This window comes from Ictalurus furcatus, chromosome 8 (assembly GCF_023375685.1).
Source record: "Ictalurus furcatus strain D&B chromosome 8, Billie_1.0, whole genome shotgun sequence".
In the NCBI taxonomy this organism is placed as follows: domain Eukaryota; kingdom Metazoa; phylum Chordata; class Actinopteri; order Siluriformes; family Ictaluridae; genus Ictalurus; species Ictalurus furcatus.
This window is the reverse complement of record NC_071262.1, coordinates 1,660,191-1,675,905: the sequence shown is the minus strand read 5'-3', so window position 1 is coordinate 1,675,905 and position 15,715 is coordinate 1,660,191. Positions and strand designations below refer to the sequence as shown.

Genomic DNA, 15,715 nt, shown 5'->3' with positions numbered 1-15,715 from the left:
TCATTTATTAATCATAAGAGACATGCAGTTTATCTTTCTTCCCCTTAAGCTCCGTTTTCCTGCACTCGGGTGCAATCATTAAGTCACGGCTGAAGACTAGCTTTCTTTTGAACTCTCCTGGGCTTGAGTGAGCGACAGTGTCTAAGGTAAGAGAGCAAGTATTATTACAAACTTCACCCAGCTCAGCACAGTATCCATATCGTTATTACAAGCATCGATGAAAAGATCCCGATAATGATCTGAGAACAGACTAGCAGTAGAGGCGTGGATGACACGAGAAATGTTCTTAGGCCGAGAGATAGAAGATGAAGGACAGAAACAAAGACATTCATACAAAGCTGAATAAGGAGGAGAAATACCAGAATCGACAACCTCAAGATTAGTTACAGGAAAACCACAGGACAAGTGTATGACCTAAATTATGACAAGATTCAGGGATTCAAGAAGACGTAAAAAAAATCTTTTACCAATGGTTTAGCTGGACAACAGAGATGAATGTTAAATCCCCCAAGAATCAGCAAGCGATCACAGCGAGACACTAAATCAGACACGAACTGAGAAAACTGATCGACAAAAGTCCTTGTGAAATTTAGGGACCTGTACACCAGAGCACAAACAACAGGACCTTAAAGCTCGAGAACGTGTCAATGTTCCGGATCCTGCATTTGAATTTATTACTAAAAATTGTGGCAACGCCTCCACCAAGTCCAGAGGTCCTCGGAGTGCTGAAGAAAGCGTAGTCCGGGGGACAGAGCTCGCCTAGAGCAGTGAAGTCGCCAGGGCTGAGTGTAATGACTGTGAAATTAAAAAACTCATTTAATATAAGAGACTTGTTCGTTCACGAAGGCCAATTTCATTTTCAAAGGCTCCAAATTATTTATTATTATACCCCCCCTTGTCCCACCTGGGCGGACCGGGCGCCGGCGAGACGAGGAGTGAGCTGTTTCATTCTTAACATGGCTTTCATCTGAATTTTTATTTTTAAAAAGAGCATTTCGGAATGGACTTCATTTTAATGGACTCCTTTCATTTTAGTCCAAACTTTGTGGATTTAAGTAAGTGTAACACAGAATAAGGTAAGTAAACACGAATCATTATAAGTAATCAAAACAATCCATTTTTACCCGCAAATGGTTTTTCAATTTCAATTTTTTAATTTTTTTTTTTAAATTTCATTTAGAAAATGGAATAATCTGATCGTTCAATTCAAGTACATTATCAGCAGTAACCCGAGTTAGAAATAATTGACATGAATTTCAGAATTGTAAAACACGGTGTTCGTCGAATCCACCCGAGTGTCATCCGAACACGTGCTCACAAATTTGCATATATTTAAATAGGGACCTAGAAACAGTATAGTATAAACGGTATAGAAGATGGATGGAAAATGTAAATAAATAAATAAATAAATAAATAAATAATTAGATCCCTGATTTTTCAGTATGGTCCCAGACTTTTGGACTCTGATGTTTAAAAAATAAATAAATAAATAAAATTATAATTATAAATAAACATTCACTCAAATCCCAAGTTTGTATTAATGTGCTAATTCGAATGCGTTATCATTTCTGTAGTAACTCGTTCAAAGGGACTTGCATGGCTCACACGCTCACACATAATCTACGGATTTAAAAACAAAAGCGTCGTTATCTAACGAAGACGAAAGGTCTAAATGAGGTTTATTTTCTGTAACGAGGCGTTTATTTAACACTTATCGAAGGACTCAGCATTTTATAATAGTAATGTTAATGTTTATCAGATTTTCATAAAGAGAGGATAGTGAGGGAAGGACTCCAAAAGTTTGTGACGGTTCTCTTTATTTAAAAAAAAAAAGTGTTTTATGACTGACTCAGATGATTAACTGGGTGTCCTTCTAAGCCAGATATTTATTAGAAAACATTTCCTTTCATTACAATGATACATCAGCCGTTAGTGCCTTGTTTTAGAAAGCTCAATATGGAAATACAGTTGGAACATGAGACAAACACCTGCTGTGGAGAAATGCCGTTCTTTAATGCGATTCGCCGCTTTGGGAGTCGCTATAGACCTCCGAAGGCACAAGGAAGTTCATGACAACTGGAGCGTGTGATAAACGTTTATTCAGCCTCTGTTCTCACACTGTTTGTTTTACACATACCACTTGGGTAAGAAAAACGGCCGGCATTTTCCTCTCCACATGTGCAGCTTCCCTGAAAAAAATCAATTCCCTTTAAGAACATACTGTTTTTTTTTTGTTTTTTTTTTTCTCAGATCCAGTGTAGGGGGAAATAAAAGTGCAAACAAAAAGGAAGAGGAGGATCTGGAAAGTGAGGAAAGGAGGGAGTGAGAGGAGTCCATATAAAGAAAGAGGAGGACATACAAGACCACAGTAACAGAGAGATTCTACAAGCTATACGTTTCCCAGTGCTCGCAGTAAGATACCGTAGGTAAGTTATAGAAATGTCTTTGTGCGTGTGTGTGTTTTTTTTTATTTAAATGTTGCTCTATTTTTTTCAAAACGTTTCGTGATTGCGTTTTTACTCCACAGTAAAAGAGGACTGGACGTGTGTCAGGATGGCAGGCACTGGACTGAGAGTGCGTTACTGGCTCACACTGATCTCAGGTTTGTTCGAGTGTTTGTGCTTCGCCGGCATCCTGTTCGGATGGGCCTCGCTGGTGTTCGTGCTCAAGAGTGACGGCTACTTCAGCTACCTGTGTGTGAACAGTACAGTCAATGGGACCGTTACGAAAGGTACAACGCACACATGCGCTTACATTGCCGTGCGGCGTGAGCAATCACGTGATGCGTGTCTGTTTTAGATTGCAGTGAGCAGGATGAGCAGCTCTCCATTATCTTCACCATCGCCTCCTTCATGAACAACTTCTTCGCTCTGCCCAACGGGTTCGTGTTTGACCGTTTTGGCACCACGGTGACCAGACTCCTAGGAATGTGAGTCTTGAACTCGATATTTAAAAAAATGTTTCCTTTTTGGATAATCAGGCATTTGATGTGACGTACGTTGTTTAGAAGAATGTTTCTTACATGTGCTGTGAAAACCCCAGCAGGTATGATATTATTCAAGTTATGTCAGTCTAGGGTTAAGAAAAACGGGTCAGAATTCATTAGCGACGTTCACGTACAACGTATTCTTGACTCTGAGTGATCTGTTTAGGATCATCCCACATCCCATCCAACCAACTTTTTAAGCCCTGTTCAGTATTAACATCCAGCTCGGGTGAGTCGATCACTAGCTGACATCCAAGAAGTCACATTTCGTCATTAGGATGAAAGGACGGCCAAATCTGACAAGAGCAACCTGAGACCTTTTCCAAAACAAACTCAAACATATTAGCCAATACCAATCAAACCCATCTACTGAACTGTCAGGTGTTCAGATTGCTTGATAAAAACTTTATATATTTATGTCTATACTTGCATAACTTGCCTTTTGGGCAAGATTTGCTCATCTAATCATGTTTCATATGCTTACAACGATCACACAAACGACACGAGAGAGAGAGAGAGAGAGAGAGAGAGAGAGAGAGAGAGAGAGAGATTTAATTGTGTGCTCAAAAGCAGAGCAGTACCTGATATTTCAGGATGTCCACGTCTGATCGTATCACACAAGATGAATGTTAATAAAAAGTGTGTGTGTGTGTGTGTGTGTGTATGGGGGTTGGGGGGTGGGGATTTGGGAAAGCTTAAGCCGTTTGAAATGTGCCAACAAACAGGAACTTTGTTTCGTAACGGGATGTCTTGTATGTTGGCCAGCTTGCACTGTGAGCAAATGCACATGCAGAGAATGTACAAGTACGTTAACTGATTATTAAATGAATATAAATTTTATCCAGTTGATTGGCGTCAACTGCAACTGAGCTATCGTTCTGATTATTACTGGAGAGGGGGGGGGGGGGGGGGGGATTTGCAGGGTGCATAGTGTTTCCATAGAGACTTTTTCACTAAGAAGCCAAGAGGAAATGAAAAAATGTGAGGCACAAATGGAGGAAATTGTAGAAGATTGTTTAGGAAAGGACAGGAAAAAGAGCCATTACATTTTAATCAAACTAACTAAATAAATAAAGAAAGAAACACTAGTATATGGTATGTGGTGCGCCTTTTTCATACCAGCTCTCGCTACTCTAAATCTGAATTTTCTAGTTTTACGGCACGTGTTTAATTGGTTTCTTGTACTTTCCTCTTCCTTTAGATCTATCTACACCACCGGGACCGTACTGATAGCCTTCTCAAACGCTGGTGAGGCATCGCATGACCGATTTCTATCGGTTCGCAGAATTTAGTCAATATTGGATGGTTTTGGAAGGCACAGAGTTGAGCGGCATGAGCACAATCGGACATAGTCCTTGCTACAGAACCAAAGGTCCACGGGGCGGAGCTGGATCTGATCCAACGGCTCCTATGAGTCTAACCCTAGCCCTAATGCTTAACCCTAACTCACACAACATCAAACCACACATTAAAGATACTCATCCAGCCTGAATCGTACCGAGTTATAATCAACGGCAGCTGGATTTAGGGGCTGAACTCTAACTTCGTAGTAGTAAGGTCAGGATAAGTCCGGGACTCCATTTAAATATTTCACACATCGGGCAAACGGGTACCGTATGTGCCTATTAGAGCCATAAGAGCCTGTTATTCCTGAGTTTCCATCCACCATCCACATCAGTTATACTGCGTTAAATCCCACAAAGTCCCAGATTACGATTCAGGTACTCATTTTAAAGCCGAGAGTTTAACGGGTTAAAATGTAGCTTTTATGTAGAATAGCTTTATGTCGACAGGACTTTACCTAGTTTGATTAATATTGCAGTCAGACGCAAGTTGATCTTATTTGGACTTGTTTAGAAGTATTTAGGGTTTGGATTAATCCAGTTCACTCACTCATTCAAACAGGAGTAGGTGCAACTATAAATTCAAACTAAATAATATCTATAATCACTGTAACAGCTTTCATAGCGTTTAATCCTAATTCATTTTCCACCAGTGTCATGTCATTAATATCGGTACGTTTAAAACACCTAGATGCTTGTGAATCATATATATTTAGTGGTTTAACGAATCACTGACTTTGTGTTTTGGGAACTATGAGCAGTACAATAGTGTATTAAAAATGACTCTCTCTCTCTCTCATACAGCACTATCAGTCCTCCTCTACCCTTCTCTCTCCCTTATTGCAGTTGGAGGAATTCTTTTCTTACTCACTAACATGCAGGTATAACTTTTTTCATTTTGTGAGTGTGTGTGTGTGTGTGCGATTGTTCCCCCATGTCGTGCCCAGGGTTCCCTTCTGAGTCTGGTTCCTCTCAAGGTTTCTTCCTCATATCATCTTATATACATCGTTTCTGTAAAGCTGCTTTGAGACAATGTCTATTATTAAAAGCGCTATACAAATCAAATTGATTTGAATGGAATAATCTCGGTTCTTACAACAAATGAGCTCATACCATAGACCATTTTGGCTGCTCTGCCAATGATGTGCTTTTCTAGTGTGTGTTTGTCAGTCCAGAAGGTCACATACCACACACCATTCCGTACACGTCTTGTGTTTGGGTCCTGTAAGGTCACGATGATTAGCTGCTCTCTCTCTCTCTCTGTCAACACAATCATGCTCCCATTTACCAGTTCCAACATTTCCACTCGCTCTCCAGGTTGGGAATCTCTTTGGAGCCCATCAGTCCACTATCATCACTCTGTATAACGGAGCCTTCGACTCTTCCTCTGCTGTCTTCCTTGTCGTCAAGGTGAAATCAAATCAAATAAAAGAAAAGAAAAGGTGTGGTGTAAAATGGCTTAATTTGTTTGCGATGCTAATTAAGATGATGATGTGGTCTTTGATTGTCCTCAGTTGCTGTATCAAGACGGCGTGTCCCTCCGTTCCTCGCTCATCTTCTTGTCCTGTTGCAGTGTTGTTCATCTGATTCGCACCTTCCTGCTGATGCCTCGCAGACACATCCCCTACCCTCTCCCTGAGAACTACACCTACGGGTAAACTACGCAAAAAAAAAAGGCGTCAAAAAACAAATCGGTGATCATTTTCAACGTCCGCACTGACTGTGCCCAAAAAACCCCGGATCGTCCTATTACAATCGAAACCCGTTCTGCGTAAATGATACGAACGCGCCTTATATCCGTAAAGCGTAGTGTTTGCACGCGTTCTTTTTATCATGTAGTCTATAAGTCAATTCTAGCTCGCTTTAGTTTGAAACATTTCACCGTTTCGTTTTCTATTTCAGGCCGGGACGTGGGGACGCTCGGACTTCTAACGAGTTGGAAAACGTCAACGCTAAGAACAGCACCCGGAATTACGAGGCTACAGAGACAACGCCGTTTAAAGAAGACGGTCCTACCAAGACCGCCACTCCAGACATGTCAGGTGAAGAGAGGCTCTGAAATCCGTCCATGAACCGCTCAGGTTCCAAAACTACACCGCTGAGGTCCAGACCTCTGCGTCATCGTGGTGAATTACAGTCGTGTACGGCAGGAAGGACGAATAAATATTTATTTATATTCCTTTCAGAGCGAAGCTTCAGAGGCTGTGTCTTCTCTTGGTTCTTCGTATGGCATCTGCTGTGGTTATCGATCATGCAGCTGAGACACTACCTGTTCATTGGGACCCTGAACCCCATGCTCAACCGCCTAACAGCTGGTGACCCAAGCCTCGGTACACACAAACACAAACACACAGACGCACACATACTCACTGCAATGCACACGCGAATAAATATTCTCATCGAGTGTGTACTTCTGCTGTGCTGTTTTTCCTTAGTGAGCACGTACACCAATGCATTTGCCTTCACTCAGCTGTGTGGGATACTGTGTGCCCCCTGGAATGGGCTCATTATGGACCGGAACAAAGGAAAACCCAGGGAAAAAGGTCTGGATTGATCACTTATTGACGCTTGTTATTTACAGTACTCATTAATTAGGTGGTTAAACGCACATTTCCGCCATTACTTATTAATACACTCGAGGTAAAAATGATTCCTCTTTCTATGTATGTGTTGCAGGCCAGAGCGAAAGTGAGGCGGACCTAAAGGCAGCCGTATTGTCTCTATGCGTGACAGCGATGCAGTGTGTGCTCTTCTCCCTGTGCGCTAGTATTCCTCTACTACCCCTGCAGTATCTCACCTTCATACTACAGGTTATCAATAGGTCCTTCCTGTATGGAGGGAACGCAGCTTTCATCAGCGTGGCGTAAGTCCACACGTACAAACAACCCTAACCCGTTTTACTCCCCCTCTCAGTTTACTAAAATCTACTTCATTTAAAACATATCTAAACAGCAATTCAGAACAGAACTGTTGAAGAACCCCCCCCCCCCCCGCTTTTGTTTATGATTTTATTTATTTATTTTATTATTTATTTATTTATTTTTAGATTAAGCCTCTGTTAAGTGGGTTTGACATTTGAATGATTTTTTTTTTTAGTCCTCATGCGAGCTTTGGTAGGCCAACACACCTATACAGTCCCCTCCAAAAGTATTGGAACAGCAAGGCCAATTCTATTGCTTCCGTTGTACGTAGCGTACGCTGGAGACATTCGGGTTTGAGACCAAAAGACGAACATAAGACGAAAGATTTCAGCTTTCATTTCTTCGTATTTATCGTATCTAGATGTGTTAAACAACTTTAAAAAAAAAAAAAAAAACAAAAACATGCCGCTTTTTTGTTTGAACCCACCGGTCGCGATCAAAAATATTGGAACGTGACTGATAGTTGGTTTTTGCTGACCAGGTGTGTCCTGTTAAATTGAATGCTTGACGAATGAATAGTTCTCGATGCCTACTCTTGGTCTGAGCCCTAGGTTTCGCCTGTGAAGACTGACTTTGTTGTTAAACGGATAAACGAACGAAACGGATAAACGAACACGGAGGCTAGAGAGCTGTAGCTGAGGAAGAAAAGTGAGCCGTTTTGAAGCTGAGAAAAGATGGAAAATCGATTGGGCGTAGCCAATACAACAACTGGGGACGTCTTGAAAAAGAAAGAAACCACTGGTGTATTAACAAGCGGACATGGAACAGGACAGCCGAGGATAACAACAGCGCTTGAAGACAGAAACATTACGAGACCTGTGATAGAAAAACCTGAAAACAACGGTCGGTGACATCACCAACAAACCACTTTCACTGGACAGGGGTGAAGGTCTCACAATCATATAGCAAAAGCAACAGAACTGGCCTTGCTGTTCCAATACTTTCGAAGGGGACTGTAATACCGAACGGTAATCTTCAGAAATGTGCTACGGATATCTGAAGAAAGCTTGGCTTTTTCACCACTTTGGGGTTAAGGAGATAACGGGATGAGGAGGAGCGTGGAACGTGGAAACTCCTTTCTCCTGTCTTGCATTGAACTAGTAGATGTTCTTCATTGGTCGATTGTATCTACATGCAAATGTGTGCCACGTTCATCTACGAGCCTCCTCAAAACTTTTACCCTGAATTTATACCTTTACCCAAACTGACCTGACAAATCAGTGTCTTTAGTAGGTACACAGTAAAAGTCGAGGAGTCAAACATCACTGAATATAGCAGCAGTGTAAGACTGTAGATCTCATGGAAGCTTAATACACAAACAACAAAGACAGAACCTTCGCTTAGGAACTTAATGCTTACGTGTACGTGTAATAATTCTTTTTGTGGACCTTTTTTTATTTCTGCTGTACACCACTGTGTCTATCCAGGTTCCCTCCTGCACATTTCGGAAAGCTGTACGGAACAGTGAAGGCTCTCTCGGCGCTGCTGTCCGTCCTACAGTATCCCTGTTTCTCTCTCATCACTGGACCTCTTGGTGGAGATCCATTTGCGGTGAGTCACACGTTCACGTGGCTTTCTCCCTTTCGCTCACACACTTCACGCTCAGCATATTCAATCATATCCAACACTTGGCTGGATCAGATCTCGGAACAAACAGAACACAAGCCAAAATATCAATTGCGCTCGGATTTGGATTAAGCAAAACGAATATCCAGAGAAACATTAAGACTTTTTTTCTTTTTCGCCTTTCCGACTCACGTTTGTGTGTTAATATTATCTCAGCCAGAGATCGCACGCTGATGGGAGTCTTTCTGTACCACAGGTTAATGTTGCTCTGACCGTCCTGAGTTGCCTGGCCTTTATACATCCTCTCTCTGTTTACCTGCACTGCCGGCGCCAAGCAGCTCGACGGACCAAAGCTGATAAAACTACCTCCTCTTAAATAGCACGTGTCCATAAAGGGAATGCGATGAACCAACCTCATGGCAAATAAATGCTAAACCAAGGTGGTGTTTATATATGGAAAATACTGATTACAATATTGTTCTAATGTAAACAAGGAGCAGCTATTTTCATGTTTATGGATATTTAAGTTTTCACCGATGTTCTGTACAAAATGTTTTTGTTTTCTGCGCTGCATTATAGTGCAGTAATGCAGTACTTAAGCACCTTATTATATACACACTTAAGGACATTTTAAGGCAATGTTTAATTCTTGTCTAGGACTTAAAAGGGACCACTAAGAGGTCTTAAAACATAAAGAGTGCAGTAAAAGTAGCAAGGGGCAAAGCAGTGTATAATAAGGTAACTGTGCTGTGGTGTGTGATGATATGCTGCCCCCTACAGGACAAAACAAAGTCTGCTAACTGAGCTTGTGCTGGGTTTCAGGGTTGTACTGTATACATTACTCTAATAAATAAAATAGAGACCAAAATAAATAAATAAAAAGGGACTAAGTGCGTGAATTCAAGTTACTACAAAGCTGTTCTGGTACAGATATGTCATAATTAAAACTTTGATGAAACCTGGGTACTTTGTAAGCGGAAGGACTGAATGTGAGGAAGCAAAACAAATTATTTGTATTTTTCCGACTTTCACAGATTCCTATGAACAACATAACTGCTTTTCCACTACACTAGAACGAATGTTGTTGTTTTTGTTTTTAAAGATTTTTAAAAAAATATTCAGCTCGGACTGTTTTTTTTCCTGTCCCTAGATGTGTCTCTGTATGTGATTTCACTAAAACTTAAAACTTAATAAAAATACAAATAAAATAAAATGGGAAAATGTTTTTGAGTATTCTCAAATTATTCCACGCTGTAGAACCAGTCAAGAACTTTGTAGCTCTCCGGCTCCGACGTGCACCCTTTCTTTGTGCTTTCGCAGGTAGGTTCTGCGAGTGAACTTCAGCTCACAGAGGTTACACGCATGTGGCTTCTCACTGGCGTGTGTGAACATGTGTGAATACAGGTGACTCGACTGTTTGAACTGGCGCGAGCATACGGTGCACGAATACGGCATGGCCCCCGTGTGTATGCGTTTGTGTATTTCCAGCGAAGCCTGGCTGACGAACGATTTATTGCACGTCTCGCACGTGTAAAGTTTTTCCGGCTTGGCCTCGGGTAAGTCCCTTTCGATCTGGTGGACGCTGTGCAGGTGTAGTCTCAGGTTGTCTGTCCGGTTGAAGCTCATACCACACCTGTCACAGATATGCGGCGTTTGCTTGGTGTGTACCAAGAGGTGGCGCAGGAGGTGGTATTTCTGGATGAAGCCTTTGCCACAGTGTTCACAAATGTGCATCTTCTTCCCCGCGTGCCTCAACAGGTGTCTTTTCAGATACGGCAGGTGAGTGAACTTCTGGCCGCACTCGTTGCAAACGTAGTCCATCTTGCCGCTATGGCTGAGCTGGTGGATGCGCAGGTTGGAGCTGCTGGTGTAGTGCTTGCCGCACTCGTCACATCCAAATGGCTTCTCTCCTGTGTGTGAGAGCATGTGCCTCTCCAATATGGCTTTGCACCGGATGCTCCGACCGCATATTTCGCACTCGATGGGAACGGCTTTACGAGGGCTCGCTCCCTCTTTTTCCTTAACTCGTGGCTTGCGTGATCCCTCAGGAGGTTGCTCCGGCTGATCGGACTCCCCGAGTAAATTTATTAAAGCTTGAGCTTTCCGCTTCGGAGTCACTTTGACACGCCGCTTTTTTGGCTTCTCTTTCACGTCCTCGTCGTTGTCGAAGGACGCAGGATCTGAACGCCTGCGCTCACTTCTACTGTTTTTGGTTTGACGCTCTGCAGAGTCTTTAGCGGCTTCGTCCTCTGACGCGCCACCGGACGTGGGCGCTTTCTTTGTGACCCCATTTCTGGATTCCTGGTCTGAGCCCTTCCGTGGCGTCTTCGCCCGACGTCTCATCCTTTGTGACGCTTCCGTAACGTGCTCTTCCAGCTCAGACTCGCTTTTAACTGTGGCGATATCGCTACGTCCCGGTGTCTTTCTGACGCTTCCTCTCCTTCGAGGCTTTTCTTGGTGTGAACTCTTCCTCGACCGACTCCTGGCCGGTTTAGTGCGATCTCCTCCTTCAGGCTTTTCTGGAACGTCGTCTACATCACTGCTGATTGGGCTCATATAGCTGTACGTCCTACTCTGACCGTCTTTCTGCTCTGTCGGTGAGTCCTTTCCGTCTGATGCATCGTCGGCATCCTGACCGAGTTCGTTTAAGGACAATGTTTTCGGTGAACCGTGCTGCTCCGTCGTCTTTCCTAGAGAGGGTGGAGTCAGAGAGACGTCATTATCCGAATCGTCACTGGCCATCAGGGGAGCTAAGAGGTCATGAGAAGATGAAGGATAAAATTGAGAATTAGACCAGGATATGATTCCAGTCATCAAACAGTTGGGAATGCTAGAAAAGTCAGGATGCCAAACGAGAAAACCTGAACACAACGTACACGATTTCACGATTATAAGCAACATGAAATCAAAATGTACTGCATTATGCTTTTCATGATGGATGATTCCAAAATACAAGGCAATCCTAACAAAAAACAAAACAAAGCTGTTCCAGTGTGCAAAAGAGTTGAAACTAGGTCATTTAAAGCATACTTCCATATGCACAGGTTACACTGGAGTGGTTCAAAACCACAGAATGGCCCAGTCAAAGCCCAGCTCTCAATATGATTTAATCTGAAGATCTGTGATGAACTCTACATCAGCAACAATTTCCAGTAAGCCACTTGTATGCAAAACTACATTCGAATGGTTTCATGAAAAATTACACTGTGTCGTATACGCCGATCAGCCATAACATTAAAACCACCTGCCTAATATTGTGTAGGTCCGCCTCTCCTTGTTCCACCAAAACAGCTCCGACCCGTCGAGACTCCACAAGGCCTCTGAAGGTGTGCTGTGGGATCTGGCACCAAGACGATAGCAGCAGATCCATTAAGTCCTCTAAGTTGCGATGGAAGTGGGGCCTCCGTCGATCAGCACACCCCAGGATTGAGATCTGGGGAATTCAGACACCGCGTCAACACCTTTTGCTCTTGTCATGTTCCCCATGCTCCATGCGCAGCAAGCTGTGATGCACTGTGCGTTCTGACACCTTTCTATCAGAGCCAGCATTAACATTTTTCAGCAATTTGTGCTACAGGAGAGCTTCCGTGTGATCGGACCAGACGGTCTAGTCTTTGCTTCACACACGCATCGACGAGCCTTGATATGAGCGCCCACGACCCTGTCGCCAGGTCACCGGTTATCCTTCCTTGGACCACTTTTCGTAGGTACTAACCACTGCATACCAGGAACACCCTACAAGACCTGGCGTTTCGGAGACGCTCTGACCCAGTCGTCTAGCCACTACAATTAGGTCCTTTGTTCAGATCCCTACGCTTGCCCATTTTTCCTGCTTCCAACACATCAAATTTGAGAACTGACTGTTCACTTGCTGCCTAATAAATATATCCCACAGCTCGACAGGTGCCAGTGTAACGAGATAATCAATGCTATTTACTTCACCTCTCAGTGGTTTTAATGTTATGGCTGATCGGTGTATATAACCTGTTCATGGAAGGGGCTGCAGTCCAGACCTACAGTAATTAGACTACCTACATACCTACATACACACCTACATACCTACCAACATACCTACCTCCCTACCTACATACATACATACCTACATACATACATACATACATACATACATACCCACCTACATACATACATACCTACCTACCCACCTACATACCTACCTACATACATATATACCTACATACCTACCTACCTACATACATACATACATACCTACTTACATACATACCTACATACCCACCTACATACATACCTACCTACTTACATACATACCCACTTACTTACATACATACATACATACATACATACATACATACCTACTTACATACATACATACCTACCTACCTACATACCCACCTACATACCTACATACCCACATACCTACTTACATACATACCCACTTACTTACATACATACATACATACCTACATACCTACCTACCTACATACATACCTACCAACATACATACCTACCTACATACATACCTACCTACATACCTACCTACATACATACATACCTACATACCCACCTCCCTACCTACATACATACATACCTACATACATACATACATACATACCCACCTACATACATACATACCTACCTACCCACCTACATACCTACCTACATACATATATACCTACATACCTACCTACCTACATACATACATACATACCTACTTACATACATACCTACATACCCACCTACATACATACCTACCTACTTACATACATACCCACTTACTTACATACATACATACATACATACATACATACATACCTACTTACATACATACATACCTACCTACCTACATACCCACCTACATACCTACATACCCACATACCTACTTACATACATACCCACTTACTTACATACATACATACATACCTACATACCTACCTACCTACATACATACCTACCAACATACATACCTACCTACATACATACCTACCTACATACATACATACCTACATACCCACCTACATACATACCTACCTACTTACATACATACATACCCACTTACTTACATACATACATACATACATACATACATACCTACTTACATACATACATACCTACCTACCTACATACCCACCTACATACATACCTACCTACTTACATACATACCCACTTACTTACATACATACATACATACCTACATACCTACCTACCTACATACATACCTACCAACATACATACCTACCTACATACATACCTACCTACATACCTACCTACCTACCTACATACATACATACATACCTACATACATACATACCTACTTACATACATACATACCTACATACCCACCTAAATACATACATACCTACTAACATACATACATACATACCCACCTACATACATACATACCTACCTACCTACATACCTACCTACTTACATACATACCCACTTACTTACATACATACATACCTACATACATACATACCTACTTACATACATACATACCTACCTACCTACATACCTACCTACATACATACATACCTACTTACATACATACCTACATACCCACCTACATACATACCTACCTACTTACATACATACCCACTTACTTACATACATACATACATACATACATACCTACTTACCTACCAACATACATACCTACCTACATACCTACCTACCTACATACATACATACATACCTACATACCCACCTACATACATACATACATACATACATACATACATACCTACTTACATACATACATACCTACCTACCTACATACCTACCTACTTACATACATACCCACTTACTTACATACATACATACATACCTACATACCTACCTACCTACATACATACCTACCAACATACATACCTACCTACATACATACCTACCTACATACCTACCTACCTACCTACATACATACATACATACATACATACATACATACCTACTTACCTACCAACATACATACCTACCTACATACCTACCTACCTACATACATACATACATACCTACATACCCACCTACATACATACATACATACCCACCAACATACATACATACATACCTACCTACCTACATACCTACCTACATACATACATACCTACATACCTACCTACATACATACATACCTACCTACATACATACCTACATACCCACCTACATACATACCTACCTACTTACATACATACCCACTTACTTACATACATACCTACATACATACATACCTACTTACCTACCAACATACATACCTACCTACATACCTACCTACCTACCTACATACATACATACCTACATACCCACCTACATACATACATACCTACTAACATACATACATACATACCCACCTACATACATACATACCTACCTACCTACATACCTACCTACATACATGCCTACCTACATACATACATACCTACATACCCACCTACATACATACCTACCTACTTACATACATACCCACTTACTTACATACATACATACATACCTACATACATACATACCTACCTACATACCCACCTACATACATACATACCCACCTACATACATACATACCTACTAACATACATAAATACATACATACCCACCTACATACATACATACCTACCTACCTACATACCTACCTACATACCTACCTACCAACATACATACCTACCTACATACATACCTACATACCTACCTACATACCTACCTACCTACATACATACATACATACCTACATACATACATACCTACTTACATACATACATACCTACATACCCACCTACATACATACATACCTACTAACATACATACATACATACCCACCTACATACATACATACCTACCTACCTACATACCTACCTACTTACATACATACCCACTTACTTACATACATACATACCTACATACATACATACCTACTTACATACATACATACATAC

The 15,715-nt window shown here is 41.7% G+C and overlaps 2 protein-coding genes and 1 long non-coding RNA gene across 5 annotated transcripts in view; 1 reads left to right on the top strand and 2 right to left on the bottom strand.

The window, feature by feature from the left end:
- Positions 1 to 1,985: 1,985 nt before the first annotated feature.
- Positions 1,986 to 9,702, top strand: LOC128611030 (equilibrative nucleobase transporter 1). 2 transcript variants are annotated; one of them, XM_053630249.1, is made up of 12 exons: positions 1,986 to 2,426; positions 2,528 to 2,731; positions 2,800 to 2,929; positions 4,188 to 4,234; positions 5,134 to 5,210; positions 5,647 to 5,739; positions 5,844 to 5,983; positions 6,232 to 6,371; positions 6,516 to 6,872; positions 7,006 to 7,192; positions 8,678 to 8,801; positions 9,073 to 9,702. In XM_053630249.1, the coding sequence occupies exons 2-12, from the start codon at positions 2,554 to 2,556 to the stop codon at positions 9,190 to 9,192; spliced, it is 1,593 nt and encodes a 530-aa protein (XP_053486224.1). In that variant the 5' UTR covers positions 1,986 to 2,426; positions 2,528 to 2,553; the 3' UTR covers positions 9,193 to 9,702. The 2 variants fall into 2 exon arrangements, with proteins under 2 accessions (XP_053486224.1, XP_053486225.1); XM_053630250.1 differs by having other exon boundaries at positions 1,986 to 2,731; positions 6,516 to 6,659; positions 6,765 to 6,872.
- Positions 9,441 to 15,715, bottom strand: part of LOC128611031 (zinc finger and BTB domain-containing protein 17) — a 23,461-nt gene continuing 17,186 nt past the window's right edge. Inside the window, exons 1-2 of one of the 2 annotated variants that reach the window (XM_053630252.1) lie at positions 12,065 to 12,321; positions 9,441 to 11,566 (exon numbers count right to left, since the gene is read on the bottom strand). In XM_053630252.1, coding sequence (XP_053486227.1) covers positions 10,080 to 11,558 — 1,479 coding nt within the window. In that variant the 5' untranslated portion in view covers positions 11,559 to 11,566; positions 12,065 to 12,321 and the 3' untranslated portion in view covers positions 9,441 to 10,079. Of the gene's footprint in view, positions 11,567 to 12,064; positions 12,322 to 15,715 lie in introns of those variants that run through there. The other variant, XM_053630251.1, reaches the window with a different exon arrangement.
- Positions 14,568 to 15,145, bottom strand: LOC128611037 (uncharacterized). The gene is made up of 3 exons (XR_008386489.1): positions 15,096 to 15,145; positions 14,732 to 14,815; positions 14,568 to 14,619 (listed from the first exon to the last, which is right to left on the bottom strand). It is a non-coding gene; the product is annotated as an uncharacterized LOC128611037 (long non-coding RNA).